The sequence below is a fragment of the Notolepis coatsorum genome, assembly GCF_963971535.1.
Source record: "Notolepis coatsorum genome assembly, chromosome: 20".
Taxonomy (NCBI): domain Eukaryota; kingdom Metazoa; phylum Chordata; class Actinopteri; order Aulopiformes; family Paralepididae; genus Notolepis; species Notolepis coatsorum.
Window position 1 is genome coordinate 61,160,046 of NC_140184.1, and position 23,757 is coordinate 61,183,802.

General features: G+C 43.4%; 1 protein-coding gene across 1 annotated transcript in view; it reads left to right on the plus strand.

Moving 5' to 3' along the window:
- Window positions 1-23,757, plus strand: part of kif13ba (kinesin family member 13Ba) — a gene marked incomplete at its 3' end in the record, with an annotated part of 212,184 nt that overhangs the window by 122,378 nt on the left and 66,049 nt on the right. The window contains exons 11-16 of the mRNA XM_084337338.1: window positions 8,180-8,392; window positions 10,381-10,491; window positions 11,007-11,141; window positions 15,273-15,403; window positions 15,653-15,739; window positions 21,317-21,507. Coding sequence (XP_084193464.1) covers window positions 8,180-8,392; window positions 10,381-10,491; window positions 11,007-11,141; window positions 15,273-15,403; window positions 15,653-15,739; window positions 21,317-21,507 — 868 coding nt within the window. The remainder of the gene's footprint in view (window positions 1-8,179; window positions 8,393-10,380; window positions 10,492-11,006; window positions 11,142-15,272; window positions 15,404-15,652; window positions 15,740-21,316; window positions 21,508-23,757) is intronic.

The window sequence follows — 23,757 nt, forward strand, 5'->3', positions numbered from 1 at the left end:
AACGTTTCCGAACTGACTTTTGGATTAAACCAAGTTGTATAAACGGTGCAGTGATGAATGGTCTTTCACAAGTACGCAAGTCGAGCCTTTGCTATGCTTGTTAACACTTTAATCGCCGAAGACGCTGTCCAGCGTCTTTCCCCGCCATGCTTATTCTGCCGAAGACGCTGGACATTTAAAAAATCTGTGATCGAAATCATATTTCTCCCCCGGAGACATGAGATGTACTGGTGAGCCCCTCTCAACTCTCTAACGGTTCAAGAGCGCCATCTGGTGGCCGATCGGCGGATCGCCCAGGGAAGAAACAGGAAGTGGAAGCTGGTGCTCATTTCAATTTGGTCCGATCACTCGCTAATAGTCCCAGGACTCGAGCTGATCACAACGGATAGTGATCCGTTACCAATAACTCGATAAACAACATGATTTGGACGTATATACTATTATACAACCTGGAAATGGATCGGATATTTCGACATCCCATAATAGAAAATATTCTGTTCCACGCTCATCTCCCAACGCTACGAGGAAGCTACGGTGAGTTTCAGCGTTATTTGTTAACGTCTTCGATACTAACTGCTCTAATGATCATATCACCCACACTAGATGAATGATATAACGTTGCCCACGGAATTATAAACGACCCCCCGCCAATCCGGTCAACATCAGATCATACGTAGTAACTCCTAGAAGCACGTACAGTTGACATTTTTTATCTCGCACAGATTCCTACCAAACTGTATTTGATCATCAATATAATGCATTTAGGGCTATAAATCAAGTTCTGGAGAAAGCTGCAGAAAACGATAAAAACATACTTATACTTTAGACCGTATTTTAGTATGAATATGTGAATGAAAAAGTATAACGTTGCTACACCCTGAACAATAGATATAGGACGTTGAATGGGCCATAGTAATGTCAATTTAGCAATACAATTTAAAAAGTTATAGCCCTGCAAAGAAGGGGAACTTCTCCATGTTAAATAGGGCTGGCGAGGGATGGTAAATTATGAATTTAACCCCGGCGATCAAAGTGTTAATTATGCTAGCTAGCAATGTTGTTAACTCATTTTCCAAAGAAGACGTCTGTCAACTAAATGTAATTCGCAATTCATCATAGCCTATTATGCAACACATTTTTATGAATTATTTTAACCAAGCGCAGACTGCAGCACTGCAGGTTAAGGCTCTTAACTCTTTCTCTGCCGCGCTGGCCGCGCATCCTGCGGTCAGTAGGCCAGCTTTTCGTGACTGTTTTCGCGATAATTCATGATCTTTGCGGAGCTATTTGTATATTCTATATTATAGCTATTGGGAAAATGGTATAGCTCATTTGACAGACACTATTTGCAGTACAACATGTAAAAAGGCATTCGTTTCTACACACTGTAGTTTGTAGTTTATTACACGCTGAACATCGCCCATTTTTCCGAAATAATCCAGTCTTTTTCCATAGATTGCGAGATAGGACGCTTTATGTGCAATAAGCCCGAATCGTTCTGCTTCATTCCCTGAACCCCCAAATACTCCCAAAGGTGCTTCCGGGTTGCGTGAATATTAAAGGCAACCAACTTGTGTTCAGCCTTGCGTTCAGCGTTTCTCTGATTGGCCACACGGCCACGTGACCGCGCGGCAGAGAGTTGCGCCGCCTGCGGCAGCGGCCGTCTTCGCCGCGCGGCAGAGAGTTGCGCCACCTGCGGCAGTGGCCGTCTTCCGTTGGCGTCGCAATGACTTGTTTTGTTTACATCAGGGTGAACGCTGTTGTATTCGCAAATATGAGAGCCAGCAATACTTGGCCGTCACAATGACTTGTTTTGTTTACATCAGGGTGAACGCTGTTGGATTCGCAAATATGAGAGCCAGCAATACGTCATAAACGAACTACCAGCCTCCACACTGATGTACAGTGACTGACGTTAAAAACGCAAAATAACATATACGTTACAATGTACAGTTTCTAGTTACAGTAGTGACGCGTGAATCGAGATAGTCCTAACAGTGTTTATTATTAAGAGTCAGATAGTCCTAACAGTGTTTATTAGTAAGAGTCAGATAGTCCTAACAGTGTTTATTATTAAGAGTCAGATAGTCCTAACAGTGTTTATTATTAAGAGTCCTAACAGTGTTTATTATTAATTAACGTCATAAACGAACTACCAGTTTCTAGTTACAGTAGTGACGCGTGAATCGAGATAGTCCTAACAGTGTTTATTATTAAGAGTCAGATAGTCCTAATAGTGTTTATTAGTAAGAGTCAGATAGTCCTAACAGTGTTTATTATTAAGAGTCAGATAGTCCTAACAGTGTTTATTATTAAGAGTCCTAACAGTGTTTATTATTAATTAACGTCATAAACGAACTACCAGATTTATTTTGCACCAGGGAACTTGAAGGTTCCTGCCGCGTTCGCAGCAAAAGGGGGCGGGCTAGCGGCGTGGGGTCGTGGCCAATCAGAGAAAAGCTGAACACAAGTTGGTTGCCTTTAATATTCACGCTTCCGGGTTGGCCGACCGTCCATACTAACACAATTGGCAGTGTTAGCGAGTGGGAAACCCGGTGAGGGTGGGGTCCTGGTCGTTGTAAACAGCGACTCCTACAGTTCGGTCGGGGTGCCTGCACAGCAAGGGAAGGATCTAGGAGAGGTAATGTGACCTTCCACACGTTACACTCTCCCAGTGAGAGTCCGCGCTGCCAGGTGAAAAGAAGCGGTGGGCTGGGTACACATGTGTCGGAGGAAGCATGTGATAGTCTCCGCCCTCCCGGACCGACGGTAGGGGGTAGAGTGCGCAACGACCAGGAAGGGGTTTGGGAATTGGCATGACAACTAACATTGGGATGGGAGAAAAAACGGAAAAAGAAGGGGGGAAAAGATCATTCAAAAAAGAAAAAAACATACATTTATAAACTACTGATAAAGAACACAACAAACCATGAATTTCAAATGTATATGAAATGTATTTATTTAATTATAAAAGTACATCACAGCAATAATCAGTGTAATGTTAAGTTGCTCACCACCTCATAACAATTTGTAACACTTTTAAAAACAAACATGTTCTACTCTCCTTTCTATTTCTCACGCCTTTTTCAACTCTCCATTTCTTACCCCCTCCCTCCATCCCTCAACCTTAAACCCCAACATTGAGCAACATTCTGATTAATTTGTACTGACGTATTTAAAAATTCTACTGACCTGACATGCTAGAAGGGGTATAATATTTAAATCTATGGCACAATTAAATCTAATGAGAGGTATGTGGCTGGTTGAAGTTTTCAACCAGCAGATCTATTCTGGGCTTGGTTTTTGAAAGTGCTATTATGAGGTCAGGCTGAGCATTTAATCTGTTTCTGTATGTTTTTCAGATATGCTAGAGTAGAAAACCCAGATTCACATAAGTATGTGGTGCCAAACTGAATCAACACATCTACAGCTTAAAATCTTTTTTTTTCTTCTTTTTTTTAACCTTTTATTTTACTTTTTTTATTGGCGACCCAATAAAAACTGGACACTATAGGTTTTGAGGCTAGCGGATCTGCTTGCGATTGCTTTGGAAGAGCTCCTCCCCCACAGAGCGAGCCTCGATGCCTCGATGCATTCATTGCCAATACTGCTGCCTTCCTATCAGAGTTCAAATGGTAGACGATACTGCCATCTGGTGAGATTCGATTGGCATTGCAGTAGGGCTGTACCGAATGCTTCGAAACTTCGATCATAATGTTGACATTCGAATTCTAAATCAACATTCGAATTTTTTATTTTAATTATTATTATTATAATTTTTCTTTTTAATCTTTTTTTTTGTGTGTCTATTCAATCTGTTTAAACCAATGGGGGTTTTCTTCACAGTTGCAGTTAAAGATTAGGCTACACTAATATTATAATATTATACTATAAGACATCACCATCACTTTCATACCAACTGTGCCCTTATTGGATTATTTATGTTGACGAAACTGATGAGTTATATTCATTAAAGAAAGTTGATTTAATAAAAGAAAAAGACTCATTTAATCAGATTAATCACTATATTCAAATTGAGGATTTAGTTAAAAAAAATAAAGTAAAATTAGTAAGTAAATGTTCTTTTATAGACATTTGAAGCTTTGTTCGAATACTTTAATCGAAGCTTCGAATGTTAAAAAATTACATTCGGTACAGCCCTACATTGCAGTTCCAGCGTATGTGGCTGTGCCACAGTGATTCAGAGCGCTCCGGGCGAATCTGTAGAGCGGGGATCAAAGGAAAAATATCAAACGATCTAATAACGAGTATACTCATTGTTGGCGTTCAACGCATGGCGCCCAATAACGAGTATACTCGTTATTGGTGGGGATTGAGTTAACAGGCACCCAGAAAAGTGTTTTTGTTTTTGAGGACTGCATACTTTTTTTGCAAAGCATATCTTTATACTTATAGCACATGCATAAGCCTGGTCTCTTTTGAAAGATAGCATTCTGAGGTTTCTTACACAATAAAGACAAATTTGCACTTTTAGTGCTAATGAAATAGAGTAACATAGGGCTGAACTTGAGTTCTACTTGTACTTTGTACTCATGTTTTTCTGTAGTAACAATATCCAAAAATATGAGATCCCAAAAAATTTGTATAAGCTGGAAAACACTGCAGGTCCATAGCCTGAAGTCTTATGTAGTACAGGTCCGAATTTCTATTTCAATCTGTTCAGAAATGGGTGATTTAGAGCGATTTTGGTAAACTGTGTACAAAAAAACTTTCTCCAGTAATCCATTTCCTCATTGACGACAATGCATTCCGTCTATCTTTTACTTCTAGTTTTCGCTCGTCACTTTTCACCTAGATCCCCGATTTACACACCCCCACCTGGGGTATCATTGGAATGCTACACTCATTGGCTACAACCCTGTCCAATCATTTTCACAATCGGCGATTGATTGACAGTTCCAGAGCCTCTGGAGTCAGGGGTGGTAATCTGACGCTCGCATGTACAAAGTCGCATGCGGCATTCGAACGTCAACAAATATGGCTTTAATTCGATATATAATATGTTGTATAAAGAATGCAGACCCGAGCCGCTAGAGGCTCGCAAAGTGCAGTGTTCCACAGGTGGGCAAATAACGAGATATCTTGTTTCTGGTTCCTTTTTTCATTATTATTATTCTAAACACTCGTGTGGGCATTTGTGAATGTGCCTGGGACCTGCAATGACAATTGAATCCCGACAGGTGGCAGAATCGCCTACCTTATGAACTGCATGGGCCAGTTTAGTGTGGACCGCCCCACGCCGCAGCGAGAGCTCCCAAAGCACTAGGGAGCGAGCAGCAGTGAGCAGTACAGCCAACTAACGTTTGACAATGGCGATCGCCTAGAGCGAACTATTGGATATTATGAAGAAGAGGACAAAACGGATTATATGGATGATGATGAGGTGCGTTTTCACCAGACTATGTTGGACTCAGCACTTCTGGTAAATCATAAAAATACTATAGTCAAACCGGCCGATGAGGAAACTTATTCGGCTCAGTGGTATAGTCTGGCCCGAGTCCGCTGACAAAGGGAACGTCTATTTTACCGAACCCCATCATAAAACATGCTTTTGTAATGATCGCAGCATCGCTAAAACGACCCCCCCCCCCCTCCCCGATGGCTTTGTGAAGAAACATATGGTTATGTTTACCTTTGACCTGGCAATAATATAGGTTTCAGGCGAGCAGCCGCGAGATTTGCGCATATGCACACAAAACACTCTATATCTTACAATCTAGAAAACCAGCCTGGATTATTGTGAAACGGGGCGATTTTTTGCGTGGTATAGCGCACAAACGAAGGTATGTAGAAATAACCTGTTTCGTCCCTGTTGGAGTATAAATAGTGCCTGTCAAATGAGCCATACTATTGTCTCCATAGCTATAATATAGAATATACATCGTGAAAATGGTCAATACCGCTGGCGCCAGGGAGTAAAGATGGAAAAACAGTGTGGCAGTCAATGAGTTAAAAGGGCCCGGGCCGTTGCCAGTTAAGTCGTTAACAGTCGTTACTTGTTGGCCAAGCTGCAACACCAGAACTAGTCATCATTTCACCCTAAAAGGTTCCTTATAAACAATACCTTACCTTAACTCATTCGGCGCCAGCTATTAGTTAGGGCTCGCTGTAGCTAGGCCGCTCTTTAAACGATGGGACTGAGTCATCTTGTTTGTAGAGCTATAACTATATTCTATATTATAGCTATGGATACAATACTATGGCCCATTTGACATCACCTATCTATCATTCAATATGTGAAAAATAATAAATTTTTCCAGCCATACGTTCCTGTGTTATACCGTGGTGACTAAGTATAGTTTTAGAGCGGTCTAGGGTAATTCATGAAATGCTGAGTTATAGCCCTATACGTCAATTCCACTATAGACGTTGCCATTTCTTGCCTGTATACGCTATTATCCCAAAATCAAATCTATATCATAGTTATTATGTTCCATCATGAATGCATGAAAAGGGGGGGGGGGTCGGTTCTGATTATTTGATTGTCAGTAACGGCATTCGTATTGAACACTAAAATCGCTTATCAGCCCGATCGGTATAAAAGCATTGCAGGATCAAGCTCAAATTGACATCAGATCGTTCTTACCTGTGATCGGGAGTATTTCAAAAATAATAATCCAATTGTTTGATTGCCATCTGGTACATCCAATGTCCATTTGGCCCACGGCATAATCCACCACAACATATGGATCGGGATATTTGACTCGCTTCAATGGAACCGGCAGAATGGCTGCCCTCGCCCGACAAGGAAACATGAAACCGGAGATGTTTGGCCATTACACAGGCCAAGATACAAGATTACAAAGGGTGCTCGATACCGCCATCTAGCGGGATGCGACCGGTATTGCAGTTTGGCGACCTCAGACTCATTCCCTATGGCAACACAGAGGTCCGTGGATGAATAATGAATAGAAAATATCGAATAAAGGAATAAACGACCAAAACCAGAGAAATCTCGGGTCTTGGCGCCCAACGCATGGCGAGTTAACCCGGGATATCTCGGGTCTGGCGCCGAATGTGTTAACCTCAGTGGAGACCTCACGTCCCACCTTGACCTAAAACAGACATAAAAATTAATATTTTTGTAATCAACTTTTGAAGATATAGTGATTTTCTTTTAAATGTACTTTTCAGCTAGGTTGTTTAGTTACTTACAACCCGGGTTAACGGTTGCAAATTCCAGTCACTCACTCACTCACTCACTCACTCATGGGGGGGGGTAGGTAGATGGTGGGTAGATGGTGGGTAGATGGTGGGTAGACGGTGGGTAGATGGTGGGTAGACTGTAGGTAGATGAATGAATGAATGATCATTACATTTATATAGCGCTTTTCTAGACACTCAAAGCGCTCCCCACAATGTGGGGTGGAAATTGCCTCCTTCACCACCACTGGCAGCACCCAACCTTGGGCTACGCAGGCTCAATGGCTGCCATACACTGGCACCAGGCACACATCACACTACACAATGGCTGAACGGCTCAGGAGACAGGGATTGATATCAGCCAATTAAGGGGGGAGGGATGATTAGGTGGCCTTTATGTCAGAGACCTGATTCAGAATTTGGCCAGGAACGTCGGGGGAACCCGCTACTCCCTACTCGCAGCTGTACAGTGTCCCTATCACCGTAACAGGGGCATTGTTACTGACAAGTCCAGAGGACAGGATGCCCCCTGCTGGACAACAACACCACTTTCCGACAACGGCCTTGACCAGGGCTTGAACCGGTGATCTTCTGATCATGAGTCCGGAGCTCTACTCATGTAGCCACGCTGCCGGTAGATGGTGGGTAGATGGTAGGTAGATGGTGGGTAGATGGTGGGTAGATGGTGGGTAGATGGTAGGTAGATGGTGGGTAGATGGTAGGTAGATGGTGGGTAGATGGTAGGTAGATGGTGGGTAGATGGTGGGTAGATGGTAGGTAGATGGTGGGTAGATGGTGGGTAGATGGTGGGTAGATGGTAGGTAGATGGTGGGTAGATGGTGGGTAGATGGTGGGTAGATGGTAGGCAGATGGTAGGTAGATGGTAGTTAGGGTTCTGAACACATATTGCCCTCTAGCGATGATGGCAAGCATTGCCTTTTGCGCTGTGGGACTGAAGGGTTTCAGCTCTGATGTTTTGTACTCTTTCTCCACCCCACTCTCTCTCCCACTCCAGGACAGTCTGGGTGGCAACAGTCGCACGGCGATGATTGCCACGTTGAGCCCATCGGCTGATAACTACGACGAGACGCTGTCGACACTGCGCTATGCCGACCGCGCCAAGAGCATCGTCAACCACGCCGTGGTCAATGAGGACCCGAACGCACGCATCATCAGGGAGCTGCGGGAGGAGGTGGAGAAGCTACGGGATCAACTGACACAGGCAGAGGTGAGAGAGAGAAAGAGAGAGATAATGGGTCTCGAATCGATACCATCATGATACTTGGGTGCCGATTCAATATTACGATTTAATGTGATTTTTGTTTACTTATTTTAACAATGTTAAATTATAACCTACTTCCAGAGACAAAGCATATTATGAGTCAGATTTACTGTACTTTCCCTGATGCTTCAGTATCTTTCAGTTGATACAGAGAAACACACATTTTGCTGCAACCGCAAAGCACGCTGGGATGGAGGGAGTGGCCAACTGTGTCTGTCCTGACCCTATGGCCAACTAACCGCCTGTAGCATTGCACTGTCTCTGTGCTGACCCCCTGCAGTAGTCTTGATGGCTGCATTTTAAGCCGCTGTTGTTGCCCTCTGTCGATAAAAAGGTGTACTACACCAATGACTACATGAATTCTCGCAAAATACTTCCCGTTGCCTGATGTGAAACATATTCCACACTCATTCTTGTGCCTCTATAGTTTGCGATATATTGCGCAGATTCACACACACACACACACACACACACACACACACACACACACACACACACACACTCACCCACCCACAGATGGTAACGAATGTATAATGTCTGTGTATGTATTTACTGCAGACATAAAAATAATTGCTACTTAAATGTAGGGATGGGAATTGATAAGATTTTATCGATACGATTCCATTATTGATTCTGCTTATCGATACGATTCTTTATCGATTCCCTTATCGAGTCCTGCTGCGTTTATAGTTTAAATAAATAAATTGGAAATGCAACAGAACTAAGCTGGTTAGAATAACAACATGCGACTTGACATTTCTGATTGTCATTTATTGTTGAGCCCCCATGTCAGAAAAATACAAAAACTGTAAAAAAAATTATTAACTATACACTTAAATAAAATAATGTATTTGAGAACTAATTTAATCTATTGAACTGTAGTTGCATTCAATGCAATGAGCATGGCTATTTAGCTAGCTAGCGGCTAACGCTACTTTACCATGTAAATGAATGACTAGGATGCAAAGCACCTTCAGTTTTCACTGCACACACAAAACGGTCGCAATATCGAGCCCTTTAGGTTTTCCTAGTCAAGGAATCAAATAGTCTCCTATGGCTGCATGCGTGGCGCTAACGTTGTTGTTTTTAAATGTGCAACTGTCGGAAAAACATGGCATCGATAAGAGGAATCGATAGTCTCAGAGGCATGTGATTCCAGGAATCGGACAATTAGGAACCGGTTCCCAATCGATTCCGATTCTCGATTCTCGATTCCCATCCCTACTTAAATGTGCACTATGCCGTTTGGGAGGAGGGGGGTGTGTGAGCAGGTGGAGAGCCTGGACAGTCTGCTACTACTTTTTGGGCAGTTGGATGTATCATTTTGGTGAAAAACTTGCCTTCCTCCTAGAAAACAAGACAAAACGCCAACCATTTAATGTATGCAAGCCTGTCAATTCAGCTGTGTGGAGGTAGGATTATTGTCGAGATAGGAGCTCATCACCAGCTCAGTGCTTTTACATTTTGGGTGTGACTTGTAGGGCCGGGAAAAGATACTATTAAAAGTAGGGATGTCCGATATTATCGGCCGACCGATATTATCGGCCGATATCGGCAGTAAAATGTGATATCGGAAAATATCGGTATCGGTTTAAAAAAAGAAAAAAACAATAACAATATTTGTTATATATATATCCAGTGAAATTATTAGTTACCTGAAATTATTCAGTTTTTTGGGGGGGGGGGAGGGGGGACCCTGCATATATCGGTATCGGTTGATATCGGTTGATATCGGTATCGGAAATTAAGAGTTGGACAATATCGGAATATCGGTATCGGTAAAAAAGCCAATATCGAGCATCCCTAATTAAAAGATACTATTAAGCATACTATTAATACATATACATACTAAGGAAATAGATTTATAAAGTATTCATCCTTTCTTCCCTGTCTTCTCTCTCTCTCTCTCTTTCTGTCTCCCTCTCTCTCGCCAGTCTATGAAGGCACCGGAGTTGAAGGAACGCTTGGAGGAGTCTGAGAAGCTGATCCAGGAGATGACCGTCACCTGGGAGGAGAAGCTCAGGAAGACTGAAGAGATTGCACAGGTGACACACGCAGTCAGGCACACGTCAAATATGCACACACACAAATTCAAAGCTTGTAACTAGGGATGTCCGATATTATCGGCCGACCGATATTATCGGCCGATATCGGCAGTAAAATGTGATATCGGAAAATATCGGCATCGGTTTAAAAAAAAAAAAAAAAACAATAACAATATTTGTTATATATATATCCAGTGAAATTATTAGTTACCTGAAATTATTCAGTTTTTTGGACAGGGAAACCCTGCATATATCGGTATCGGTTGATATCGGTATCGGAAATTAAGAGTTGGACAATATCGGAATATCGGTATCGGTAAAAAAGCCAATATCGAGCATCCCTAGTTGTAACCCTTCACTGACAGGGACTTGTACACGATTTGTAAGGCACTTTGGATAAAAGCATCAGCTAAATTACTAAATGTAAAATGTGATAGAAATGAACGGTTAACCAGCCTGCACAGAACCGTATTCAGTCATGAATAATAATCCTGTAATTCTAAACGTGTGTTCAGGAGCGACAGAAGCAGCTGGAGAGCCTGGGCATCTCCCTGCAGTCGTCTGGGATCAAAGTAGGAGACGACAAGTGCTTCCTGGTCAACCTCAACGCTGACCCCGCCCTCAATGAGCTGCTGGTGTACTATCTCAAGGTACACACACACACACACACAGACCCCGCCCTCAATGAGCTGCTGGTCTACTATCTCAAGGTACACACACACACACACAGACACACACACACACACACAGACCCCGCCCTCAACGAGCTGCTGGTCTACTATCTCAAGGTACACACACACACACACACACACACACACACAGACCCGCCCTCAACGAGCTGCTGGTCTACTATCTCAAGGTACACACACACACACACACACACACACACAGACCCGCCCTCAACGAGCTGCTGGTCTACTATCTCAAGGTACACACACACACACACACACACACACACACACACACACAGACCCCACCTTCAACGAGCTGCTGGTCTACTATCTCAAGGTACACACACACACACACACACACACACACACACACACACACACACACACACACACACACACACACACACACACACACACACACACACACACACACACACACACACACACACACACACACACACACACACACACACACACACACACACACACACACACACACACACACACACACTAGGGCTGAGCCCAAACGTTCGAACGTTCAAACCTTCGTTTGTTACGTTGGCATTCAGATTCTAAATCAACGTTCGAATTTTCTTTTTTTCTTCACAGTTGCAGATAAAGATTAGGCTACACACACTAATATTATAGTATTAAAACTGATGAGTTATATTCATTAAAGAAAGTTGATTTCATTGATTTAGTTGGGCTGGGGCTTCTCCCTGGGCTGGGTCTGGGGCTGGAAAGTTGATTTAATAAAAAAAAAAGAAAAATCATTTAATCAGATTAATCACTTTATTCAAATTGAGGATTTAGTTTTAGGATATTTATAAAAACAGGCTTCGGGGACAGCCTTAACACACACACAGACCCCGCCCTCAACGAGCTGCTGGTCTACTATCTCAAGGTACACACACAAACAAACACAGACCCCAAAGCGCTTTACAATTTGTTCCTCAAATCTTACTCCTGAGCCACTGTCGCCCCGTAACCCTGCATATACTAGCTGATAGTCTGGTTACCTACTACCAGACAGATTGGTTACCTACTAGCTGACAGACTGATTACTTACAAGCTGACAGACAGTGAATTTAGTCTGGTTACCTACTAGTACTAGCTGACAGACAGTGATTTTAGTCTGGTTACTTACTACCTGACAGACGGTGTTTTTAGACTGGTTACCAGCTATCTGACAGACAGTGTCCTGGTGGTTAAAGAAAGGCTGTCCTGTTGGTAGTGGTTGAAAATATTTCCACTCAAGTACTGTACTTAACCATTTGGTTGCCGAAAACGTAGAACTACGTTTCTGTCGCCCAATCGTTGAGTGCCGGATAACGTAGATCTGCTACGGATATGCTATTTCCATTAATAATTCAGCGGGGCACCTTGTGCATACTGTTCTGAGTGTGTCTGAGCTGGCAGACGGTCTTATACCGCGCTCTAACGGCTTCGGCCATTATTGCACCCCGTTAGAAACGGGTTAGTTTCTTTTCTCTACCGAGCTGCGGCGTGGGGGCGGGTCCTAAACACTCCGGCAAAACACACGCTTGTAGGGATGGTTTGGACTACTGACCCCGCCCGCCCGTTGAAGTGCAATACCCAACAACGTTGGAGACAGGATCGCTGTGGATAACTGGAATGGCGATCAGATAATTGGATTCTTTTTTTTGCATTACATCAGATACCAGGTAAGGACACTATATATGAAAGCTTGCGTTGATCTGATATTTATTTCTACTGCGATTGAAGCTATCTGTGTTTTATGTGTGTGGCTCTCTGCCGTTGGGTTGCAGGAGGGGGGGGGGGGGGGGGGGGGCACCGGTCTAAACCACATTGCATGCTTGCACGAGGAAGGATAATAATGATGATCTAGCGTTGATTTCAGAAAGATCCGATAATCAGGCGAAAGCAGTTTTCGCGTCTTTTCCCTGGAATTACTCAGAAGCAACCAAACTATATTCATATTCAAAACGGTATAAAACGGAAATGTACGGATGAAAAAAGAATCTGTTTTTTGCACGTTGACCGGAAGCAACTCACTGAGACTCGACAGCGTTATTAGACCCATAGCTATACTATAAAATATAGGTTTAGCTCTACAAACTACAACTGGGCCCAGATGGCATAACAGGACGCATACTTAAGTCCTGTGCCAACCAGCTAGCCCCTGTGTTCACCGCCATATTTAATCAATCCCTGGCGGAGTCAGTGGTCCCTGCCTGCTTCAAGATGTCTACCATCATCCCTGTACCAAAGAAACCCTCCCCAACATGTCTCAATGACTACAGACCGGTGGCACTCACCTCTGTGGCCATGAAATGTTTCGAGAGGCTGGTCAAGGATCACATTTGTGCCTCCCTCCCCAGTGATATGGACCCTATGCAATTTGCATACAGGCCAAACAGGTCCACTGACGATGCAGTCTCTCAAGTACTGCACAGCACCCTCTCTCACCTTGACCGCCAGAAGGGGGGCTATGAGAGACTGTTGTTCATTGACTACAGCTCAGCGTTCAACACCATAGTCCCCACCAGACTGGTGGACAAGCTGATCGAGCTGGGTCTGAGCTCCGCTCTGAGCGCCTGGATACTGGACTTTCTGAGCGAAAGGCCCCAGGCGGTCAGGGTGGGGGGTCAGACCTCCAACACCATCACCCTGAGCATCGGGTCCCCCCAGGGCTGTGTTCTGAGCCCCCTGCTGTACTCACTATACACACACGACTGTGTGGCCAAGTTCAGCTCCAACTCCATAGTGAAGTTTGCGGACGACACCGTGGTGGTGGGGCTGATCTCGGACAACGACGAGAAGGCCTACCGGGAGGAGGTTGAGGTACTGGAACGCTGGTGCCAGGAAAACAGCCTGCTCCTGAACATTGGTAAAACCAAGGAGCTGATCGTGGATTATAGGAGAGGACAGCAGGAGACACACACACCACAGAGGATAAACGGGGCTACCGTGGACAGGGTGAGCAGCTTTAAGTACCTGGGGGTCCACATCTCAGAGGATCTGACATGGACAACACACATAGACTCAGTCGTAAAAAAGGCGAAGCAGCGCCTCTACCACCTGAGACAGTTAAGGAAGTTCAGAGTATCTGGCAAGATACTCCAGTCCTTCTACTCCGGAGCTGTAGAGCGCATCTTGACTGGAAACATCACTGCCTGGTATGGAAACAGCACGGCACAGGACAAGAAGGCCCTACAGAGAGTGGTGCGCTCAGCCGAGCGTACCACGGGTATTGCACTACCACCCCTGCAGGTTCTATACAACAAGAGGTGCAAATCCAGAGCCTGCAGAATAATGAAAGACCCACACCACCCCAACAACAGCCTGTTCATGCTGCTGAGGTCAGGCAAACGCCTGCGAACCCCAGCTACGAGGACAGAGAGACTTCGGCTCAGCTTCTTCCCCCAGGCCATCAGAGCCTTGAACACTGAACTCTCCACACACAAGCACACATGAGCACACACACGACACACACACTGTACACGCTCACACACTAGCAGCCACTTTAACATGAGCAAGCACACACTCATGCTGCACACGCCCACACTTATGGCCACTAAGGAAAGGTCACTTTAAAAATAGTATAGTAACAGTAACAGTGTATTGCACTACCAAAGGACCTAGCATGTCCTCCATGCTCTGTAAATAACTTATGTACAAATACCAATATGCCCTACTATGTTACTTGTTTATTGCACAATGTTGTTTTATTGGATTCTATTATATGTTGTTACTACTGTATTGCACATCGTTGCGGGCAAGACCACCCTCATTTCATTGTATACTTGTACGCCGTGACAAATAAAACTCTTGACTTGACTTGAACTACGTTTACATGGGGTTAATGGTATGCAAGGAAGGGGTCACTTCCCGGAAGGGGCGTGGCACTCAATGTCTTAGTAAAAATGTTGAGGTACTTTTACTTAACTTTTTTTTATTTTGCACTTTGCACTTTAACGCCACTGCATGTAAAAGGAAATACTTTTTACTTCACTATATTTATCTCAACACCATTAGTTACTAGTTATTTTTGGCATTTATTGTAAGTAACTAAGAAATATGTACTTTAGTTGTGCGTTGTGTAAATGTTGTTGTTGTGTGTTCCAGGAGCACACTAAGGTGGGTGCAGCAGACTCTCAGGACATCCAACTGTGTGGGATGGGCATCCAGGCAGAGCACTGTGTCATCGACATAACACCTGACTCAATCGTGGTCCTCACGCCACACAGCAACTCACGGTAAAGATACCTCCAACAGCAGACAGTCCTGATATTTGCCCCGGTCTTCTTCTGCTCTTGTCTTTTTCTGTCTTTCTTCTCCTGTATGTTTTATTGTGATCTAGAGACACCTGACTGGACTTATAACTTTCACTCATGGGTTCTCATGTTATTCCCTGAGCCCTGGTCCAACCACTAAGATCTGTGTTTTAGTTGTTAATTGTTTGTTTATTCAGTAGATGTTTATTGGTGGAATGATTTTTGTTCCAGAACATGTGTGAATGGCTCTCCAGTCACCAGCCCTCAGCAGCTCCACCACGGAGACAGAATCCTCTGGGGGAACAACCACTTCTTCAGGTAGGTACCGCCAAGTTCAACTGAGTCCAGTTGAGTTTTAACTGAGTTCAATTCACCTGAGTTTCAACTGAGTTCAGTTCAACTGAGTTCAGTTCATCTGAGTTTCAACTGAGTTCAGTTCACCTTAGTTCAATTCACCTGAGTTTCAACTGAGTTCAATTCGCCTGAGTTCGATACAACTAGGTTTGATTTATCCAAGTTTTATTCAACTCAATTCAGTTAAAATATCTTTCTCTAAAACAATAGAGAATTGAGTTTGCAGGGTAAAAAGAAAATCTTTTTTAACAGCCAAGGTAAGTTCAGTACAGTGTATTGGCATTCCATGACATTTGTGACGAGCAATACCTGACCCAAAAGTACACAACCTTACCTTAACCTTACAACCTCTTTACTTTAACAACGACGAGAGACTTAACAATCTAATACAATTAGATAATTATTATTTAAAACATCATATATCCAGTGTTTCCCTTTAATTACCTAGACTGTGGCGGCCCGCATGTAATGAAAAAAAAATGTAATAAAAAAAATTATATATATATATTTTTTTTAAATATAAAATTTGCCAATAGGGATGTATCAGTAGTATTGGCAGTGGTAGTAGTCGTAATAGTAATCCAGTATATTTTTATTTTCTAAAAAATAAACGTTTGCTTCATTTCTTTGATGGCTCAAATGTATGCTCTAGTCCAGTGTTTCTCAACTGGTGGGTCGCGACCCAAAAGTGGGTCGCGGGGTCATTTTGATTGGGTCGCGGATGTGTGTGTAAAAAAACATAAAATAAAAATGTAAGTTTTATTTTTTATTTTTTTTATATATAATTTTTTTTTTGCTACCTATCTTTGTGGAAGTGGCTTAAGACAAAGCAGAGGAACAGATTGGACATTGAGCATGACCTCAGAGTTGCTTTGTCTACCATCACCCCAGACTGCTAAGAAGGATATATTATTATTATTATTATTATTATTATTATTATTATTATTATTATTATTATTATTATTATTATTATTATTATTATTATTATTATTATTATTATTATTATTTTATTTTATTTCATTGTGTTTTTAGCCCTAGTTGCACTTTTGTTGCAACCCCAGTTATCCCATTAGTTCCCCCAAACTTAGGTCTGTTATATTAAGCTAAGAAATCTGCTAAGAAGCATATATTATTTATTATTATTTTATTTCATTGGGTTTTTAGCCCTAGTTGCACTTTTGTTGCACTTTGAGTTTATTTCATGTTTTTAACAATGCATGAAAGATTGTGTATTACTGCAAAAAAAATAAAAAATCATAGTGGTTAAGAAATTTGGGTCGCGACTTAATGACTAAGGAAATTGTTGGGTCCCGAGGCTAGACCAGTTGAGAACCACTGCTCTAGTCTAGTCGATTTTGTGTTTTGAGCACAAAGTTCATCATAGATCTGGCCTCTTTATTTTGCTCTCAAAGTGCACCAGATTGATGCATTTAACTTTAAAATGTACCCATGCCCTTGGACCCCCCCTACAGGGGCAGAGGTTCACCCACCACAGTCTCACAAAATCCTGTGGGAAACACTGTATATCAAAATCTTAAAAGAGTCGGGTAACTAAAGAAAGCTAAGTGAAATATTATAGAGGCAAAACAAAAGTCACAGTGCAAACAAGAAATTGTCAGTATTTATTTAATTCTATTTACTGTGTGCTTGTGCATTGCGCTATACAAAGTGTGAATTTTCCATTAGACGTCATGAGGGACTTATCTGACTATCTGTCATAGTTTACATCCGCTTGTGTTAAGACCATATGAAATGTGATGGTTCATTAGTTCCAGTTCCTCCTGCCGGGGTCTGAAGAGGGTGATATGAGACATCGTTGGCACCACCGTGTCATGCGTGTTGTTTTATTACGGCTGCAGAATTCCCCAAACTCTGAGCCGAAGATAAGGGACCATTGTGGTTTTACCACCACATGGGGAGCATCCCAAATCAACACGTGTGCCTTTTAGCAACGTTTTCATATGAACTGAAAGCGACGGTACAGGATTTTTAGAAGCCTATCCTATTTATCAGTAATGGCTTCAAAGACCGCTCTACACAAACTGGACACTCTTCACCATTCTGCCATCCGCTTTGCCACCAATGCACCCTTTAATACACATGACTGTGACCTTTACAAACTGGTTGACTGGCCCTCCCTCCACACCCGCCGACTCCAACATTGGTTCCACTCCATTTACAAGACGATCCTGCTCCACCTTTCTCATAGCACTTACGGCACAAGATCAAGCGAGCTCATCAAACTAAACATCCCAAGATCCAAGACCACCTTCGGCCGAATCTCCTTTCACTTTGCAGCAGCTTATGACTGGAACGCTATTCAAGACATCCTTAAACTTACAGCTCTTACTTCACTGACTGCCTTCAAGAATATATCAACACGCTCTTAGTAGATCCCTCCTGCTCTTGCTGATACCCCAGTTTCACACTTGCACCCTCTCACACACAACATACAAGCACTCATTCATCTTCATACTCGCACCTAGACACACACATCTGTTTGCATACACATGCGCGCGCACACACACACACACATACTTTCACCCCCCCCCCCCCCCCCCCCCCCCCCTACTCCTCCCCTGTTAATTTTTTTGTACATAGGCTGTGCATGTGTTTATTTGTTTATGTGTATGTGTGTTTTTTTTTTTATAATCTTTATTTTTTGTGTATTCCTGTTGGGGCCTCTTGGACCAGATCGACATTGTAAATAAGAAACCTGTTCTTAACTCATTCAGCGCTAGGGGTCGCTGTATACCTTCTGGGTAGAAGGCCAGCACTCTGTTCAATGGGGAGAAAGTCAAACTTATAATATATTTTATATTATAGTTATGGATCTAATAACACCGTTGATTGTCAGTGAGTTGCTTCTGGTCAACATGCAAAAATCAGATAGTTTTTTCATCCGTACTTTTCCATTTTATACCGTTTTGAATATGAGTATAGTTTGGGTGATTCTTAGTAATCCCAGGAAAAGATGCGAAAATAGCCCTTTAGTGAAATCCAGTTATCACTTTGTCATTTTTCGCCTGATCTGAATCTTCCTGAAATCAACGCTAGATTATCGTCATTATCCTTCCTCATGCAAGAATGAAATGGGGCTTGGACCGGCGCCCCCCCCCGCCACCAACGGTACACACACAGACCGCTTCGATCGTGGGAGAAAAAATATCGGATCAATGCAAGATTGGATATATAGTGTCCTTACCTTGTCTCTGATGTAATGCAAAAAAAAATCCAATTATCTGATTGCCATTCCAAGTACTGGTCGCGGAGGTCCATCCCCCGTTGTCCGGCAATGTATATGAATGAGGGGGGGGGGGGGGGGGGGGGCTAGTTGATGCATCGTTGTAAGCAGTGGTGCGTTATTAAAATCATCGGGGGTTGCACGCACCACGTGCACGCGCGCTCCCGGCGCGTGCGCGCGCTCCCGGCGCGTGCGCGCGCTCCCGCGAATGCGCATTTAATGTACCCTCGCTTGAGCGCAGACTGGAGACAGTGCCTGATTGCCTCTACGAATGGAATGTAACACATGTCTTCACAACAGGTTGGGTGTGAATGTATCTGAGAGCGTATTTAACACACCTGACGACCGGCGCTATTGATATGCAAATAGCGAGTACTTATCATGGGGTGGCACGGAGTGCAACCCCGTCCCATGAAGAACGCATGCCTGGTTGTAAGCGCTCGTTCTGCCGGAGTATTTAAACCCCGCCCGCACGGCTCAGCTCGGCCCAGAAAACAAACGACATTGTTTCAAATGGAGTGCAATAGCGGCCGAAGGCGTTAGAGGGCGGTATTGGCCGTCTGCCAGCTCAGACACATTCAGAACAGTATGCACAGCCTGCCCCGATGAATTATGAATGGCAATAGCGAATAAAAGAAATAACGATTAAAACCCGACTTTTCTCGTGATTGGCGCTCAAGCGATGGCGAGTTAACCTGACTTTTCTCGTCAATGGCGCCCAATGAGTTAATGTTTTATCTGGCTAAATAAAGGTAATAATAATCAAGCCCACATGATAATCGAAACGCCTTTATGTCAGTGTTCTCAGAAATTGCCATCAGCATCCCGTTTGCATTAGCGATGCTAGTGCAAGTCGACTATGAAACCGCTTTCTCTTGAAGTCGGTTATATGACTATTCTTTTTATTACTTGAGCTTATTGAAGCAAATGGAGAGGATGATTGGGATGGGTTGTTGGGTTGGTGGTCGTAGAAACTAGAGAATAATCAGCACACAATCATTAATTCATTCAACTTTATTCATACTCTATAAATACACTGAGTAGTTAAACTAATTTACAGTGTCGTCGAGATGTTACATTCACAACTGTCCATAGTATGTTAATAAATACAGAACCATCAGACAGTCAGAACAATTAACACAATCTGCGCCAGAAACTAGTTAACTTGTTATTGCCCGCCATGCATTCAGCGCCAGAAACGAGTTAACTTGTTTTTGGGATCGTTATTTCGTTTATTCGCTATATCTATTCATAATTCATAGCTGCAGCCTCTGGTATACCCTTCAGACCCTGTCTGAGCTGGCAGACAGTCAACACCGCCCTCTATTGCCATGTGCAGCTATTGCATCTCATTGAAAATGGGCTGGTGTGTTTTAGGAGCCGATCTCAGCCGGGCGGGTGGGGTTTAAATACTCAGGCGAGCCAGTTCTATACAACAATGGCATCGAACAGTAACCCTGCCCGCCCGTATCATATGTAACGGTCGGTAGTGTGGTACGGACCTCCACAAGCAGTATTTGGAATAGCAATCAGATAATTGGATTATTTCTTTTGCATTACATCAGATACAAGGTAAGAACACTATATATAAATTTGATCGTTGATCTGATATGTATTTCTACCGCGATCACAGCTATCTGTGTGGACCGTGTTGTGCTTATTACCGTTGACTGCGGTGGGGGGGGCGAGTGCCCCGCTACGACGGTCATTTCATGTATGCATGACGAGATATAATAATGATAATCTAGCGTTGATTTCACGATGATTAGATAATCAGCCGAAAAATTACAACGTGATGACTGGATTACAGTAAAATGCCTTTTTCTCATCTTTTTCCTTGAATTACTGAAAAGCACCCAAACCATACTCTATTCAAAACGGTATAAAACGGAAATGTACGGATGAAAAAACAATCTGTTTCGGGCATGTTGACTGGAAGCAACTCACTGACAGTCGACGGCGTTATTAGACCCATAGATATAATATAAGATATATTTTAAGCACTTGCAAATGTCGCAGTCTAAAACTATCCATTGAATATGAAGAAGCGATGAAGGGGGATCAGCTGGCGGTCAATGTGTTAAGAGCACATACATTTAAAAAAATAAAAATAAAAAATTATAAATAAAAAGAGGTAACAATTTAAAAACAATTACATATTGTTGTGACCTGATTGGTTATCAAGGTTCTAAGCTGACCCATAGACACTGGAGTTCCTACTGTGCTTGCATGCTGAACCCTGCCTTTTAAACATCCATTCCACGTTTGATCTAATCTCATCTCTCCTTCCTCTGCAGGATCAACCTGCCCAAGCGGCGCTGTCGCGGAGCTGAGGACGAGGAGGGTGACGGCGGCCAGATGAAGAACAGCGGCAGCAACGAGCAGCTGGACGCCGACGGAGACTCTGCCAGCGAGGTGTCCAGTGAGGTCAGCTTCTCCTACGAGTTTGCCCAGACAGAGGTCATGATGAAGGCCCTGGGCAACAACGGTAAGAGAACATCAAGACACTGAACACACAATATACATGTATTTCTACAATAGACGTGTATTTTCTACAATAGACATGTATTCTCTACAATATACATGCATTTCTACAATAGACATGTATTTCTACAATAGACTGGTATTTCTACCATATACATGTGTTTCTATAATGGACATGTATTTATACTATATTATACAATATATGGGCCACCTGCCAAATTACTGTGCTGTCCTGATTATTTTGTTATATGCTTATGGATATAATGTATTTTAATTTGTCTAATAAATTAAATCAATCAACATTGGTGATGGAGCGAACCACATACGATAAGATGACTTCCAGTTAGCGACAGACTGGGGTAGAATGGGTTCTGTGAAGCTCCCGGGAAAAACACTGAGAAATACGTCAAAACTGCAGAAAAGAAAGTGTGAAACATAGAGATGGGACCCATAAGTCTGAGAATAAATTTAGATAAAGGATGCCTAGAAAGGTGAGGGGAAGGAAGGAGGCAGAAGAGAAGGAGAGGGAACACGAGTTGGGCCGAGAGTAGACATCTCCGTTTGCTGACGTACAGTATCAGAGACAGAGAACGAGGAGCCTGGGGAAGAGAGAGGACGACAGAGTGGAGGAGAGAGGGTAAGATGTATGGAGGGAGAGAGTAGAGGAGAGATGGTAAGATGTATGGAGGAGAGAGAGTTGAGCAGAGATGGTAAGATGTATGGAGGGAGAGAGAGAGCAGAGGAGCGAGGGTAAGATGTATGCAGGCAGAGAGAGTGGAGGAGAGAGGGTAAGATGTATGCAGGCAGAGAGAGTGGAGGAGAGAGGGTAAGATGTATGGAGGGGGAGAGAGTGGAGGAGAGGGGGTAAGATGTATGGAGGGAGAGGGAGAGCAGAGGAGCGAGGGTAAGATGTATGGAGGAGAGCGCAGAGGAGGGAGAGAGAGCGGAGGAGAGAGGGTAAGATGTATGGAGGCAGAGAGAGTGGAGGAGAGAGGGTAAGATGTATGGAGGAGAGAGCAGAGGAGGGAGAGAGTGGAGGAGAGAGGGTAAGATGTATGGAGGCAGAGAGAGTGGAGGAGAGAGGGTAAGATGTATGGAGGAGAGAGTGGAGGAGAGAGGGTAAGATGTATGGAGGAGAGAGTGGAGGAGAGAGGGTAAGATGTATGGAGGCAGAGAGAGTGGAGGAGCAAGGAGTTCCATAGTTTGATACCTATAACTGAGGTGCACCTTTGTTTTAAGGTTGTTCGTGCAAATTGGTGTTTAAAATTTAATTTCCTTCTGCTGTCATCTGGACAGGGAACGAACAACCTCTGTATATTTGCTGGTAATACTCTGCATTTTGCTCTAAACAAAACTAATAAAGTCTGTATTTCAGCTAACTCTTTAAGTTTCAATAGTCTGGATTTAATAAATAATTCGTTGGTATGTTCTCTTGAATCTACATTGTGAACTATTCTTACTGCTCTCTTCTGTAATATAAATAATGGCTTTATGTTGCTTTCATACGTGTTACCCCACACTTCCACACAGTAACTCAAATATGGTAGGATGAGTGAACAATATAATATTCGCATAGAATTATAATCAAGCACATTCTTTGCCTTGTTCAAAACAAAAACACTCTTGGCTACCTTATTTTTTATGTACATTATATGTGGCTTCCATGTCAATTTATCATCCAACATAACACCCAAAAATCTTAACTCGGATACTCTTTCAATATTAACTCCGTCAATACATAATGCCACATTGAGAGAGAGTGGAGGAGAGAGGGTAAGATGTATGGAGGCAGAGAGTGGAGGGGAGAGGGTAAGATGTATGGAAGGAGAGAGGGTAAGATGTACGGAGGAGAAGGAGCGGAGGAGAGAGGGTAAGATGTATGGAGGGGGAGAGAGTGGAGGAGAGAGGGTAAGATGTATGGAGGGGGAGAGAGTGGAGGAGAGAGGGTAAGATGTATGGAGGGGGAGAGAGTGGAGGAGAGAGGGTAAGATGTATGGAGGGGGAGAGAGTGGAGGAGAGAGGGTAAGATGTATGGAGGGGGAGAGAGTGGAGGAGAGAGGGTAAGATGTATGGAGGGGGAGAGAGTGGAGGAGAGAGGGTAAGATGTACGGAGGAGAAGGAGCGGAGGAGAGAGGGTAAGATGAACGGAGGAGAGAGCAGAGGAGGGAGAGAGAGTGGAGGAGAGAGGGTAAGATGTATGGAGGGGGAGAGAGTGGAGGAGAGGGGGTAAGATGTATGGAGAGAGAGCAGAGGA